The sequence below is a fragment of the Canis aureus genome, chromosome 18 (genome assembly GCF_053574225.1).
Source record: "Canis aureus isolate CA01 chromosome 18, VMU_Caureus_v.1.0, whole genome shotgun sequence".
Taxonomy (NCBI): Eukaryota; Metazoa; Chordata; class Mammalia; order Carnivora; family Canidae; genus Canis; species Canis aureus.
Window position 1 is genome coordinate 42,247,488 of NC_135628.1, and position 15,985 is coordinate 42,263,472.

The window sequence follows — 15,985 nt, forward strand, 5'->3', positions numbered from 1 at the left end:
ACTGTATTTACTATTTCCACATTGGGAAAAGAATATGATAGAACTGGATAAGTAAACTATTATATACAATATAAGCATAAAAACTATCCTTATTAAAAACTTTAAATCATGTATTCTTTACATGTATCTAGAATAAGAAAATTGCTTCTAAAAAAGCCATTCCTTCCAAAAGCAAATCTAAGCATACTGGACCTTCTACACAGGGATCTAAGTTTATACATTGTGTTTTGACATTTGGTATTTGTAGGGCACCATCTATCACACAAGGAGTGTTTATCTACCAATGTGTTTCAACCAAGGGAAAACAAATCAGTTAATATTTTCACAGATTACATATTCTTTGAGGATTCAAGGAACCAGTTAACTAATAAAAATGAGTTAAGGGTATCGTTTATAAGTACTTCTTTTATTTCTGAGGCATTGTCTTACTATTGGCACATTTATTAGCTGGAACATAAATTAAGAAGATACTAGTTCCTTTAAGAAATGACAAACAAACAAGAAATCACAAGCATCCTGAAAATATAAGCTTTTCCATTAAAGACCATCAAAATACAACTGATTAATTTTTTACAAAACTTAAAGCAGTAGATCTTCTTCTGAAACCAAAGGAAATGATCAGGCAAAAGAGTTTTCCTTAAGTATATAAAGTGAATTTATAAAAAGAGACAGATTTTGTCATCTCTACATAAAAGCATCACTCTTATAAAAGAGGCTGGCTATTAATCACTTTTAAGCAAGGAGCTATTTCTTAATGCAAGGTGCTATTTCTTAATGATTTTATAAATGATTTTTTAGTAATATGTCGTTGTTTTTTTTAAAGACAACTAAATGAAAGATCCATTTGTTCCTAAGAAACACTTACATGAAGTTGCAGGATGCTGAAATTTGACTTAACAGGACAAAGCTCCCAGGTCTCATTCTCTAGAAACATTCTCAGTTCATCAAGCCGTGTTCTTAAAAAAAAGAAAAGAAACACTCCAAAAAGTTAGAGGAAGAATACACAAGAACTAGGAAAATAGAATACAGTTAGAGAATTATCATCATAATCATGATCAACTTTGAGAATCCATTCAACAACACAGCAAACACATTTACTTTTACGTGTTTTTTTTTTTTTTAAGATTTTATTTTTAAAATAAAATAAGAAGAGAGAGAGAGGCAGAGACACAGGCAGAGGGAGAAGCAGGCTCCATGCAGGGAGCCTGATGTGGGACTCGATTCCGGGACTCCAGGATCACGCCCTGGGCCAAAGGCAGGCGCTAAACTGCTAAGCCACGCAGGCATCCTTACTTCTACTTGTTAATATCATCTTTAAGAGAAAAAAATTCTCAAGTCTTTACTAAACTTCAAATCTCTCTACAATATTACAAAAATAATGAATGTACAGGAAATGGTATTTTTATTAAGGGATGAAACTAAAAGCTACTCACCAATTCACATACTTAAAATATCCCTAGCTAATCATATATCAATGCCAAAAAACAGAGAAATAATTTACAAAGTTTATGAGATCATTAATACTAATAAAAGCTTTATGCTAAATAGCAAAGATCTTAATCATACTTACTAAGCCACAAGATTAAGATAATTATCACTCTCCAAATATATTTAGCTCAGTGCCTATCTCTACAAAGCATTTACAAATTAAATTACCAAATAGCCAGCACTGCACTAATCACTTACATCACACTGATCTCTTCTTTTTTAATGTTATTGTGGTTTACTGTCTATCCTGAATAATCAGCACATTATACAGACAGTTCAGAAAAATTACTTCCTTCCAGTTGACCCAGGAAACAAAAGGCCAGGCCTGCCCTACTTTTCCCCTTCTTGTAACAGCTTCATTGTTATTACTAATCTGCTTTTAAAAAAAAAAATCTAGGGGCAGCCTGGGTGGCTCAGCGGTTTAGTGCCGCCTGCAGCCCAGGGTGTGATCCTGGAGACCCAGGATCGAGTCCCACATCAGGCTCCCTGCACGGAGCCTGCTTCTCCCTCTGCCTGCGTCTCTGCCTCTCTCTCTCTCTCTCTCTCTCTCTCTCTATGTCTCTCATGAATAAATAAATAAAATCTTAAAAAAAAATAAATTAAAGAATAAAAAAAAATCTAGATTTCTTTTTTCTTAATTCACATCTCTAAAGTAAAGAGGCAATAAGTGGGTAAATCTGTAAAAAGCAAAAGCTGCTCCAAATATTAGAATTAACAGAAGGGGACTTTAAGATAACTATTATAATTAAGTTAAATAAAATAGAGAAAAAGATGTACAAAATGAATAGAAAGGAGAATTTCAAAGAATTGCAATCATGAACAAAAACAAAAACAGAATCCGACATCCTGTAACTGAAAAATACAATGACCTCAAATTAAAAACTCATGAAGTAGAAAAAGCAGAAGACAGGATTAAAGAACTCAAGGACAGATCAATAGAAACTATATAAACTGAAGCACAAGTTGAAACAAAAATGGAAGCAACAGAAAAGATCATAAAAGATACATGAGACACAGTTAAAACATCTAGAATGCATGCAACTGAATGGAGAAGATGGGATGAACGGAAGCTTCTGAAGAGGTAAAGGCTGAGAATATTCTAAAAGTGACTGTGCCCGAATCTTACATATATAAAAATTAACGAAAATGGATCAGAGACCTAAAAACTAAAACTGCAGAAGTTTAAAACTCTTCCAATTCAACAATAAAAGGACAAACAATCCAACTGAAGAATGGGCAAAGGCTTTAAACAGACATTTTTGCACAGATATACAAATGACCAATAAGCATATAAAAAGATGCTGAATATCATTAGCCATTAAGGAAATGTAAGTCAAAAACATAACAAGATATCACGTCACATCCACTAGGATAGCTATAGTTAAAGACAGACAATAACAGGTGTTAATAAGGATTTAGAGAAATTAGAGCCCTTATACAATGCTAGTGGAAATTTAAAATGGCAGAACCACTTTGGAAAACAGTGTGGTAGTTCCTCAAATTGTTAAATATAGAGTTACTACTTAACCCAACAATTCTACTTTGTATGGTTTCCTGTGGCTGCTATAACAACCCACCAGAGAATGCCTGGGTGGCTCAGAGGTTGAGGGTCTGCCTTCAGCTCAGGGCATGATCCTGGGATCTGGGATCGAGTCCCACTTTGGGCTCCCTGCGAGGAGCCTGCTTCTCCTGCTGCCTATGTCTCTACCTCTCTCTGTGTGTCTCTCATGAATAAATAAATAAAATCTTAAAAAAATAAAGATTTATTTATTTATACATGAGAGACGGGGGGGGAGGGTGCGGGGGCAGAGACACAGGCAGAGGGAGAAGCAGGCTCTATGCAGGGAGCCTGATGTGGGACTTGATCCAGGGGCTCCAGGATCAGGCCCTGGGCTGAAGGCGGCGTTGAACTGCTGAGCAACCCGGCCTGCCCAATAAATAAATCTTAAAAAACAAAAAACAACAACAACAAAAAAACAACCCACCAGAAACTGAGTGACTTAAAACAACAACAAGAGAAATGTATTCTCGTACAGTTCTGGAGGCCAGAGTCTGAAACTAGTATCACTAGGTTGAAATCAAAGTATCAGCAGGGCTACACTCTCTCCAGGGAGCTCTGTACATCATCTACCAATCTGTTCCTTCCTCTTTCAGCTTATGGTGGTTACCACCATTCTGTGGCTTGTGGCCACAGCACTCGTCTCTGCCAATCTTCACATTACTTTCTCCTGTGTATGTCTCTGTGTCTGGGTCAAATACCCCTGTCTGTGTCAAAGCATGAGAAAACTTATGTGCCACTGTTGGCTTTTAAGATGGAAGTGGTCTGGGCAGCCCAGGTGGCCCAGCGGTTTAGCGCCACCTTCAGCCCAGGGCATGATCCTGGAGACCGGGGATCAAGTCCCATGTCGGGCTCCCTGTGTGGAGCCTGCTTCTCCCTCTGCCTGTGTCTCTGCCTCTCTCTCTCTCTCTCTCTCTCTCTGTCTCTAATAAATAAATAAAATCTTAAAAAAAAATTTAAGGAATAAGATGGAAGTGGTCTTGTGTAATGACTAGACAGCGGCTTCTAGAAGCTGAGAATGTTCCCTAGTCGACAGCCACCATGAAAATAGGGATCTCAGTCCTAAAAGCCACAAGAAATTGAATTCTATCACCATCCTGAATATGCTCAGATGTGGATTCTTCCTCAAAACCTTCGAATCAGAGCCCCACCCTTCTGATACCTTGATTTTGGCCCTGTGAGAAACCTAAGAGCTGAGCATCTAGACAAGCTGATCCAGACTTCTAACCTCAGAACTGTGACATAATAAATGGATGCTGTTTTAAGCTGTTAAGCTCATGTCAATTTATTATAAAAAAATATAAAACTATTACAGTGATAAAGGTACCAGCTCCCCTGAGCTGGAGCCCTCCCATAAACTTCTCACAAAAGCAGCTTAGGGAACTCCCTACATAAAGAGTATACAGGATATAAGATAGAAAGTAAAAGTATAGATAAGAACATATAAAAATACTAAATGCATAAGAGAAGATAAATGCAGTTACAAAGTTGGTTCTTGCACTATTCTGGAAGTATATTAACCTAAAGTCAACTATAACAGAATAGGGGTACATACTGAAATGACAGTAACTACTACAGAAATCTATTTTTTAAAAGCCGAGAAAAAAATAGTATTAAAATAAAAAATATGCATAATCAATCCAAAAGAAAGAAAGACAAAATATATATGGAAAAAGAATAACACTTTTAGAAATAAAACAGCAATATGATGGATTTAAACCGAACTATGCCAATAAATACATCAAATGGAAATAGAAAAAAAACCCAGTTCAAACAAAATACAAAAATCATCAGACTGGATTTAAAAACAAAACAAAACAAGATAACTATAAGCTGTTTACAAGAGACATATTTTAAATGTAAGGCTATAATTAGATCAAAAGTAAAAATTATACACAAACATGATTTCTTACAATTATGAAATAGGGTGGAATTTGTTTATCAAATTTTTTTCTTTACCTACTATGATGATTCTTAGGGGATTTTTCCTATATTTTATAAATTAGTAAATTAAATTAACTTTAAATATTTAGCCAAACTTGTTCTCCTATAATATTACCTGTTTCTGATGTCATTATCCTTTTTAGATACCACTGAATGTGTTTTGTTAATATGTGTTTAGAATTTTTGCATCTATGTTCTTATGAGAAACTCCCCTGTAATTTTTCTTTTTTGTAATGTCCTTGTTATATTTTGGTATTAGTGTAATACTGGCTTCATAAAATAAGTTATGAAGCATTCCTTCTTTCTCTATTACCTAAAAGAGTTGGTGTTGATATTTCTTCCTTAAATGTTGGGTAGAATTTACCAGGGAAGGCAGCAGGTCTAGAGATGAAAATGTTTTTAAAAAGTACAAATTCAATTTCTTTAAAAGACACAGGTCTATTCAGATATTCTATATTTTATTTTGTCAGCCTATTAAGTTTGTCTTTATAAGAAATTTGGTCAATTCATCTACATTGTCAACTTTATTAGCATAAAGTTGTTCCTATCATTTTATTATGTATCTATATCGCTACCCATTTGTTGTATTCTTTTTCTTAAATTGAAGTATAGTTGATACACTATTATATTTTTAATGTCTAGGATCTACAGATACCCACTTTTATTTATTTTTTATTTTTTAAAGATTTTTATTTATCTATTTATTCATGAGAGACATACAGAGAGAGAGAGGCAGAGACACAGGCAGAGAGAGAAGCAGGCTCCATGCAGGGAACCCGATGTGGGACTCGATCCCAGGACTTCAGGATCATGCCCTGGGCCAAAGGTAGGCGCCAAACCGCTGAGCCACCCAGGGATTCCCTAGATATCCTCTTTTAAACTGCTGGTATTGGTAATTTGTGTTTTCTTTTTTTTGCTCAGTCTTGTTAGAAGTTTTATAGAATTCTATTATACATTTGCTTTCTACTTCATTGCTTTCTACTCATCATTTTCCTCCCTCTGTTTTCTTTTGTTTAACTTGTTGTCATTTTTGCAACTTCTTGAAATGGAAGGTTATGGCACTGTTTTTCAAACATTCTTCTTTTCCAAAAAACTGCACTCATAGCTAGAAATTCTTCCCTCTGCTTTGGGTAAATCTCTCAATTTTGATGCCATGGTTCTTATCAGTATTCATTTAAAAAGATTATGTAACCTTCAATATTATTTCTTCTTACACCACTGGAAATAGGTTGCTCAATTCCCAAAAACTGGTAGATTTTCTCATTATCTCTGCTATTTACTTCCTGTTTAATTTCACTGTGGTCAGAGAATATGAACTCTATGATTTCAATCCTTTGACATTTTTAAAGAACTTGCTTTATGGCACAGTGGATGATCGATTTTGATAAACTTCTTGAGTGCTCTTGAAAAAATATGTACTCTCTAATTATTGTGTCTGTGTCTCTCTAACATGCACACAGAAACACACACACACACAAATGAGGCAAATGTTATGAAATGTTAGTCGAACACATATCCTCAGTGATTTTTTTCTGCTTCCATTATCAATCACTAAAAGTGGCATACAAAAAACTCCTATGATTATAGACCTATTTCTCCTTCTAGTCTAAATATTTTGGGTTTTTTTGGAGTTATGTCAGAAGAGGCATACAAATTTAGGATTGTTATACCTTCCTAGTGAATACACTCTTATTATGAAAGTATTCTCCTTATTTTTAGCAATACTTTTTGACTTAAAGTATACTTCATCTCTTAGGAATTTCTTTAATATGAGATAAAGTACAAAAGCCAACCACACATATCATACCTAATGACAAAGCACTATACAATAAAGACACCCCTTGTCACCACTTCTATTCAAAATTCTACCAGAGGTCTTAACTAGTACAAAAAATAGAAATGAATACACAAAACCATCATTATTCACAAATGACATAACTGTATACATAGAAAATTCAAAAGAATGACCCAATTACCAGATCACAGGAATTTCAGGTCAACTAAATCAACATATTTATATGTGTGTGTGTGTGTGTGTGTGTGTGTGGGTATGTGTAAGAAACGATTGAAAACTTTAAATAAAAAGCAAAACAATTCAGAATGGCATAAAATAATACTTATACAATGTTCAAAAGCAGGCAAGACTAATCAATAGTGATATAAGTCAGAATAGCATTACATTCAGAATATGGTTCTGAATGAGAAAGGACACAAGAGATCCTTCGAGGGTAGTGGAAAATTCTGTATCTTAACCTGATTCATTTATGTGGTATACATATATTTAGAAATTTATGGAGTTGTATATTAAGATGCATGTACTTTTATATTATACCATAATAAATTTTTTTTCAAGAGAATAAAACCTTAATAATCCTCTCACTCCCCTAACTAAACTGTCTGCAATAAAGGCAGGCCTATTTTGAAAATATGGCTACAGAGAGCCTTAGGCAACATCAATCCACTTGTGATGGATCATAAGGTCATGACTAATAGACAGCAAAGAAAGGGCTCTGATTTCCAAATCTTGTTCTTTTCATTGCACCACTGTTGAAAAAACATAGTCAAAGGCAAACAGCTATTTATTTTGTGACTGTGAATGATAAATTGGTTAATATTATCCAAATTGATTCACTAGAGCTACAGAAAATTTCCTTTACATCTCTTTGCCCAAGAACATTTTTACACAAATTGGAAGATTTGCATTTTACTTTTTTCTATTTGACTCTACTAATACAGATAAAGAATGAAGTTATGATGCAAAAGCAGTAAGTACATAAACTACAAACTGCAATCAAATGCTGAATAACAGAAATGAATGCTGACATGTTATGTGAAAAGCAATCTTAATTATTATTATTTAAGCAGTTCAGGTGCCCCTATGTCTTTAAGAAACAAGACAAATAGGATACAAAGAAGCTCCTGTGGTGTACAAAAGAATAGGTACAATTAAAATAAAATTAAAAGATTTTCAAGGGCAAATATAGTAAAAAAGACAATAACCAATCTAAGAGGCATCTCAAATACGCTGACCTACAGATTAAAGGGGAAAAAAATCTATGAATTAGAACTGTGTGAAATCTAGATCTTTTAATTAACCGACAAAAGACTTGATGCAATAAAAGGTAGGGTCTAAAAACAAATGATAAAATTAAGTACTTTGAGGAAGGTAAACATTCCACTACAAGCCTGTCTTATTTATTTATTTGTTTGTTTGTTTTAAAGATTTATTTATTTATTTACTCAGGATAGACAAACACAGAGAGAGAGAGGCAGAGACACAGGAGGAGGGAGAAGCAGGCTCCATGCTGGGAGCCCGACGCAGGACTCGATCCCGGGACTCCAGGATCACGCCCTGGGCCAAAGGCAGACGCTAAACTGCTGAGCCACCCAGGGATCCCCAAGCCTTGGAAACTGATGCTCAGAGAAGAAAGAAAACCAAATTACAAAGATGGTAAAGCTAGTAAGTAGAAAAGAGGTAGGAACCCAAGGCCACTGATAACACCACACTGCCCCACTTTACCAACAGAAAGAAAACTCAAAATCAATAATAACGGTACAAACTAAGAAGAGTTAAATAGTGATCTACCCCCTATTATTATATACTATTGCAGAAGGAGTTAGTCTGATTTCAGATATACACCATGAAGACTTTGTTTTCATTTTAACCCCAAAATTTAACCCCTGTTTTATAGTTTAGATGTAAATGTTTCTACTTTCATATAATCTGGTTTACAATATTTTAAATATTAAAGATAACTTAATTTATTGGCACCATTATAACCAAGTCCCAAGAACACTTGTTTACTAAAAAATATTTCTCTTACTTTCCCAAGGAATATAGCAAAGAGAGTTATAGCAATATCTCCTATCTCGCACACATTCTCTCCTACAACATGACCTTACCACCCCCACCCTCCATCAAATTTCCCTCCTTTTGAATCTGGGTAGTCTTATGACATGCTTGTATTCAGTGGAATATGGTAGAAAGACTGAATGACTTCTAAGCCTACATCAGAAAAGGCCATGAAGCTTCTGTCTGGGTCTTTTGGACAATTTAGTGCTGTGGGAAGCCAGCTGCCATATAAGAAGTCCAAACACTCTGAGATCATCATGCTGGAAAAGCCATGTATAGGCACTCTGGCTAACAAACCCAAATGGGTAAATCCTTCTAGGCATCTCCATTAAGGTGCATGCAAACCAACCTGGATCCTCTAGACAAACCCTACCATCAGCTGAGTACTACTCAGTCACCTCAGCCAATCCTGCGAGGAGCAGAAGATTCATTCAGTTCATCTTTCCTAAACCCCCAACTCATAGATTACATGAAATAAAGATAAAATGATGGTGGTTTTAAACCCTTACATTTCAAGATAGTTTGTTACACAAAAACAGTAGTTAAAGCATAAGTTGGACATGGTAAATTTAAATCTATTTGTTAGATTGTTTCCTTAAAAAAAAAAAACTCTTGAAATCTATCATAAAAAAACTAAAACTACTGATCACTTATTTACTACCCTCTCTGAAACCTTAACCAAAAGAGCTTATTTGGCAGAAAAATATATAGGGGGAGAAAAAGCAAGTGAATTCCAGAAAATATAAGGCCCAGTACTCAAAATACAAAGATTAAATCACTTGTTCCAGGTAGAAAACAAAGAGAAGTATATGGATAATAAACTTGATCCCAGAACACACATTTTAAAGATGTTTAAAAAATAAACCTATCTTACTCAGGAAATGGGAGTTAGGATAGGTGACCTCTCCCCTCTTTTCACACCTGTTGCTGGACCTTTAGGGATTTCTGCAACATCTGACAGAAGAATGATAGCTTTGGATGTATACAACATCTGACAGAAGAATGATAGCTTTTGGATGTATAGTGCTGAACATAAAGGAATTTGGGGAAATAAAACCTATATTTTTGTAAGATGAGAATTCACATTGATAGAGACTGTGCTCTCTCACAGTATCATATAATTTTGCCCTAGAAAAAGATGACTTTTATACAACTACAATAAGCAACATGACTATACTTTATAGATGTTCCACCCAAAGAGTAAAATGTTTATATTTTCACCTTTTTAGTATGCCATCATCTTTAAACCAATAGCCCAAGTGGACTCTAAGAATAATTCAGTCTAAGAATTTCTTCATTCTCAAGAGCTTTATTTGACCATAGAGGACTATGAAACAAATTATAAGCATATTTTAACACTTTCATTAACAAAACTAAAACCCAATTGATCTATATTTCATCATGTTTCACAGTGCTTTTAAACATTTATGTAGTATGATCTGGTGGAGATGATATTAAATTGGAATTTAATAGATTTAGATTCATCACTAGCTAATGTCAATTCAGTATTAGGTATATTGGCATCATTTCTAAACCACCTGTTAAGTTTATCTTGGTTTATAAAGAAAGAGATTACTTCAAAACACATTAATGGTTGGCACTAACTTTACGAAGTGATTTTTATCATAATTTGCCAAATGGCAGCTGTTGGAGAAATAATGACCATAGCCAGTATATAATAAGCTAGACTCATTTCGATACCGGGGATAGAGAAGAATACTTTGTAAAAAGTTAAGTCTTGGGGCAGCCGGGGTGGTTCGGTGGTTTAGTGCCGCCTTGGGTCCAGGTTGTGATCCTGGGGACTCGGGATCAGGTCCCGCGACGGGCTCCCTGCATGGGGCCTGCTTCTCCCTCTGTCTGTGTGTCTGCCTCTCTCTCTCTCTCTCTCTCTGTGTTTGTGTCTCTCATGAATAAATAAATAAAATCTTAAAAAAAAAAAAAAAAGAAAAGAAAAGTTAAGTCTTGGGCAGCCCCGGTGGCCCAGCAGTTTAGCGCCTTCAGCCTGGGGTGTGATCCTGGAGACCTGGGATCAAGTCCCATGTCATGCTTGCTGCATGGAGCCTGCTTCTCCCTCTGCCTGTGTCTCTGCCTCTTTCTCTCTCTGTGTCTGTCATGAATAAATAAACAAAATTAAAAAAAAAAAAGTTAAGTCTTTACTTTTTAACCTATGCTGATATTCTAATTTACAACACAGCAAGAAAAAAGGGCAAGATCTATAGGCAACATTTATGGAGACCTTTTTGTCTAGTCACCTCATTTCACAGTTGATAGAAACATAGCCCAGAGAGTTAAATGATTTGTCTAGTGTCAGAGAGCTTGCAAACACCAAATGTAGAATAAGAACCCAAGTCTACTACCTCCCAGTCCAGCTCTCCTTCAAAGAATACTGTACAGCCCCTTCAATGGGAAATGAATTTCATAAATATTTCTCAAGAGAAGTCCATTAAAATTTTGAGTGTTTTGGAAACATTTAATAATTCATTTCTATAATCTCTAATTTCACCAAGGTGAATTGTAGTGAGGAATCTCCATCATGGTCATGGTCTAGAAATGCCCAGACCTAGCTGCCATAGATGACAGACACCTTTTGACAAGTAAAATAGAATGCAGAATGGAGACTATTAAATAAATCAGGGTAGTTTTTATTTTTTCCACCGTACACATCGTGCAATCACTAAGAACACCAAAAGATCTCCTGGTTATCTTACTAAAAGTAATTTTTGGGAAATGCACATCTGTCATGCTTTCATTCTAACAGGTAAGTGAGGCTTCTAGCTCCTTCAGAGTTCCTTATCCTTTCCCATCTATGATTTACAAACTCTTCCTTTAGTACAGCAATGTGTAAAAGCCAAGCCATCTGTTTCAGCGGGGCTTAACTTTTAACAGGAAAAAAATATACAAATAAAGGCAGTGTTAGAGTTTCATGCTGTCCCCTTATCGCTGTTTTCCTGAGGTTTAATCAATTAAACTTTTTAAAAATTTTTTCTAAACATTCTTTTCAATTCAATTACAAAACTCAAAGGCTCTACTTTGGAACAGGATCAATTTAAGTCTCTTCCAAAACATATTTAATAGTTCATAATAGCACAGAACACTTGTACTTAAATTTATTTAATAATTATTTCATCAATGGTTTGATATCTAATAATCTCTCTTCTGACATGGCACCTATTACTGTGATCAGTTATTAACTCTTCTTAACAAGGAGAAAAAGCAGAATTCAAAATATTTACTCTCCTTGGCACCAAATAACAACAACAAAATAAAAATTTAATTACAAAAATTAAAATGCATGGGTGCCTGGGTGGCTCAATTGGCTAAGTGTCTGCCTTTGGCTCAAGTCATGATTCCTGAGTCTTGGGGTCAAGCCCCGAATGCAGCTCCTTGTTCAGCAGGGAGCCTGCTTCTCCCTCTCCCTCTGCCTGCTGCTCCCCCACCTTGTGCTATCTATGTCAAATAAATAAATAAATTCTGGAAAAAAAATAGAATAAAAAGATATAAATTAAAATGATAAAATATATATAAGGGATATAGTATAGGTTCTACCTTATATCAGGAAAGGTCTAATACACAGCTCTCTCAATTTAATGCTGCTTTAAGCATACAATCATGTTGCTAATTAAACATTCTTTCTCACCTTCCTCCACTCCCAAAACCATTCCAAATCCCCCTTTCTAAAGTCAGTAGTGACTGTTTTGCAATGTAATACATAATCTTGACTTTGTAACTAGATTCTGAATATCATGCCTTCTTTTAAAGCCTTCTTACTTTAAAATGCAGATGCTTGTTTTGTGCCAGTACCACACTGTCTTGATGACCACAGCTTTGTAGTACAACCTGAAATCTGGCATTGTGATGCCTCCAGCTATGGTTTTCTTTTTTAATATTCCCCTGGCTATTCGGGGTCTTTTCTGTTCTGATTCCACACAAATATTAAGATGATTTGTTCCAACTCTCTGAAGAAAGTCCATGGTACTTGGATAGATCAATGGAACAGAATAGAGAATCCAGAAGTGGACCCTCAACTTATGGTCAACTAATATTCGATAAAGGAGGAAAGACTATCCATTGGAAGAGAGACAGTCTCTTCAATAAATGGTGCTGGGAAAATTGGACATCCACATGCAGAAGAATGAAACTAGACCACTCTCTTTCACCATACACAAAGATAAACTCAAAATGGATGAAAGATCTAAATGTGAGACAAGATTCTATCAAAATCCTAGAGGAGAACACAGGCAACACCCTTTTGAACTTGGCCACAGCAACCTACAGCAACCTCTTGCAAGATACATCCATGAAGGCAAGAGAAACAAAAGCAAAAATGAATTATTGGGACTTCATCAAGATAAGCTTCTGCACAGCAAAAGAAACAGTCAACAAAACTAAAAGACAACCTACAGAATGGGAGAAGATATTTGCAAATGACCTATCAGATAAAGGGCTAGTATCCAAGATCTATAAAGAACTTATTAAACTCAACAGCAAAGAAACAAACAGTCCAATCATGAAATGGGCAAAAGACATGAACAGAAATCTCACAGAGGAAGACATAGACATGGCCAACAAGCACATGAGAAAATGCTCTGCATCACTTGCCATCAGGGAAATACAAATCAACACCACAATGAGATACCGCCTCACACCAGTGAGAATGGGGAAAATGAACAAGACAGGAAACAACAAATGTTGGAGAGGATGTGGAGAAAGGGGAACCCTCTTGCACTGCTGGTGGGAATGTGAACTGGTACAGCCACTCTGGAAAACTGTGTGGAGGTTCCTCAGAGAGTTAAAAGCAGATCTGCCCTGCGACCCAGCAATTGCACTGCTGGGGATTTACCACAAAGATACAGATGCAGTGAAATGCCGGAACACCTGCACCCCAATGTTTATAGCAGCAATGTCCACAACAGCCAAAATGTGGAAGGAGCCTCGGTGTCCATCGAAAGATGAATGGATAAAGAAGATGTGGTTTATGTATACAATGGAATATTACTCAGCCATTAGAAATGACAAATACCCACCATTTGCTTCGACGTGGATGGAACTGGAGGGTATTATGCGGAGTGAAATAAGTCAATCGGAGAAGGACAAACATTATATGGTCTCATTCATTTGGGAAATATAATAATTAGTGAAAGGGAATAAAGGGAAAGGAGAAAAATGAGTGAAAATATCAGTGAGGATGACAAAACATGAGAGACACCTAACTCTGGGAAACGAACAAGGGGTAGTGGAAAGGGAGGTGGATGGGGGGTGATGGGCACTGAGGGGGGCACTTGGTGGGATGAGCACTGGGTGTTATGCTAAATGTTGACAAATTGAACTCCAATAAAAAAAAAATTTTTTAAGAAAAATTAAAAAATAAATAAATAAAATGCAGATGCTTTAAGTAATCCCTCAGTGAATGCTGCTTCTACTGATCTAACTTCCTTACTAGCCCACACCGTAGAGGATAGTGGCCAAATTCTTCTGGTGAACTCTGCAATAATAATCATCTTTCACCCATAAAGAAATTGGTTCAATATTTAGTTCAACATTTTGAGACTCTCAAGATAAGCAACCTATCAAAATTTACAATAAATAAGGAGAATATTTTATAATATTTTTGGCAAAAAAAAATAAGTCCTTCACCATAGCAAAAAGAACTACAAAGGACAAATTCTTTCAAATTCAAAAGTAATTGTTTTAAACTAATTAATGCTATAAGGTTTAAGCATTAGACATATTAAGTTTATTACCTAAGTAAGTCTGTTCATATTTTATTAGAGTTCTTACCTATGGTAGTTCTTAAAATAATTGACACTTTGTTTTCTAATGGATTCTTGCAAAACTTCAGATTTGCTACCACAAAATTCTTCTCCAACTTGCATCAACCTAGGTGGATAAAAAGATTTATATAAATTTAGCAACATCCTTATTACAGAACAAAAGTAGTCCAGGTCATCTTTCTTCAAAGGTAACAAACCATAAAAATGGTTGTTTGGAGAAATTCTAAAGTTCACAAATTCACTATAGTTCACAGACATCTGAAGGGCAGAAATATTTAAACACACACACTCCCAGCAGAAATTTGATTATGAATGTTCAAATGTCTTCATTTCCATGAAAAAGTTATATGTGATAACTCACTGACTCATGATTTCTTTGATTATCATGTTTGAATAAACCGAAGTAAAGAATAAAACAAGATCTCACATAGTACCTGCTGATTATATCCAAAACAAAGATGAAATCATCATATTTAAATATAGACAAATCTGTTCCAAGCAAGTAGGTTTTTACTTTTAGCTGAACATCCTATAAAACAAAACAAAAAAATATTTCAAGCCCAAATATAGAATGTAAGTTCCCAGAACCATTTATTCTACAGTTATACATTAAAATGAGACAGAAATACATTCTTAAGAATATACATTTAGGCAAATAACCAATATCCTTACAGTGATATCACAGAGACAATCCCATAACATCAGATATAAAAACAGTAATGGCGATAATCATTACTATTAATACATACACATATGCAAGATAAAAATTATATCCTTGTGTTGGATATGAAGATAAAAATCATCATCATTTATGTGTGACTTGGTAGGCTAGAAACCTCAAAATAACCAAATCAAAAATAATTAAAATAATCAATTAAAAAATAATTAGAATTAATAACTCTGGGAAGTGATTATGTGCAATACATAAAAAATAAGTTTTCATGTACTTCTACTGTAGTATCTTAAAATAAAAGAGACTTCATTTAAAATGAATATTTTTTTTAAGATTTTTTTTTTTTAATTTTTATTTATTTATGATAGTCACAGAGAGAGAGAGAGAGAGAGAGAAGCAGAGACATAGGCAGAGGGAGAAGTAGGCTCCATGCACCAGGAGCCCGACGTGGGATTCAATCCCGGGTCTCCAGGATCTTGCCCTGGGCCAAAGGCAGGCGCTAAACCGCTGCGCCACCCAGGGATCCCTAAAATGAGTATTAAAAATATACTTAGGAATAATTTTAATTGGCAACATTAGGCCTAAATAACTAACAATTCTAACAGGATACAAAAGAAATTTCAATAAAATGAGAGTCAAGGGACTGAATGAGTGTAAAGATGTCAACTTTTCCAAGTTAACGTAGGGGTTCAGTGAAT

General features: G+C 35.2%; 1 protein-coding gene across 5 annotated transcripts in view; it reads right to left on the reverse strand.

Annotated features, from left to right (window-relative positions):
- VPS50 (VPS50 subunit of EARP/GARPII complex) overlaps nt 1-15,985 on the reverse strand; it is a 132,825-nt gene that overhangs the window by 45,419 nt on the left and 71,421 nt on the right. For all 5 annotated transcript variants that reach the window (XM_077856945.1, XM_077856944.1, XM_077856942.1 and 2 more), the window contains 3 exons: nt 15,049-15,143; nt 14,622-14,720; nt 866-956 (listed from right to left, as the gene is read on the reverse strand). In XM_077856945.1, coding sequence (XP_077713071.1) covers nt 866-956; nt 14,622-14,720; nt 15,049-15,143 — 285 coding nt within the window. The remainder of the gene's footprint in view (nt 1-865; nt 957-14,621; nt 14,721-15,048; nt 15,144-15,985) is intronic.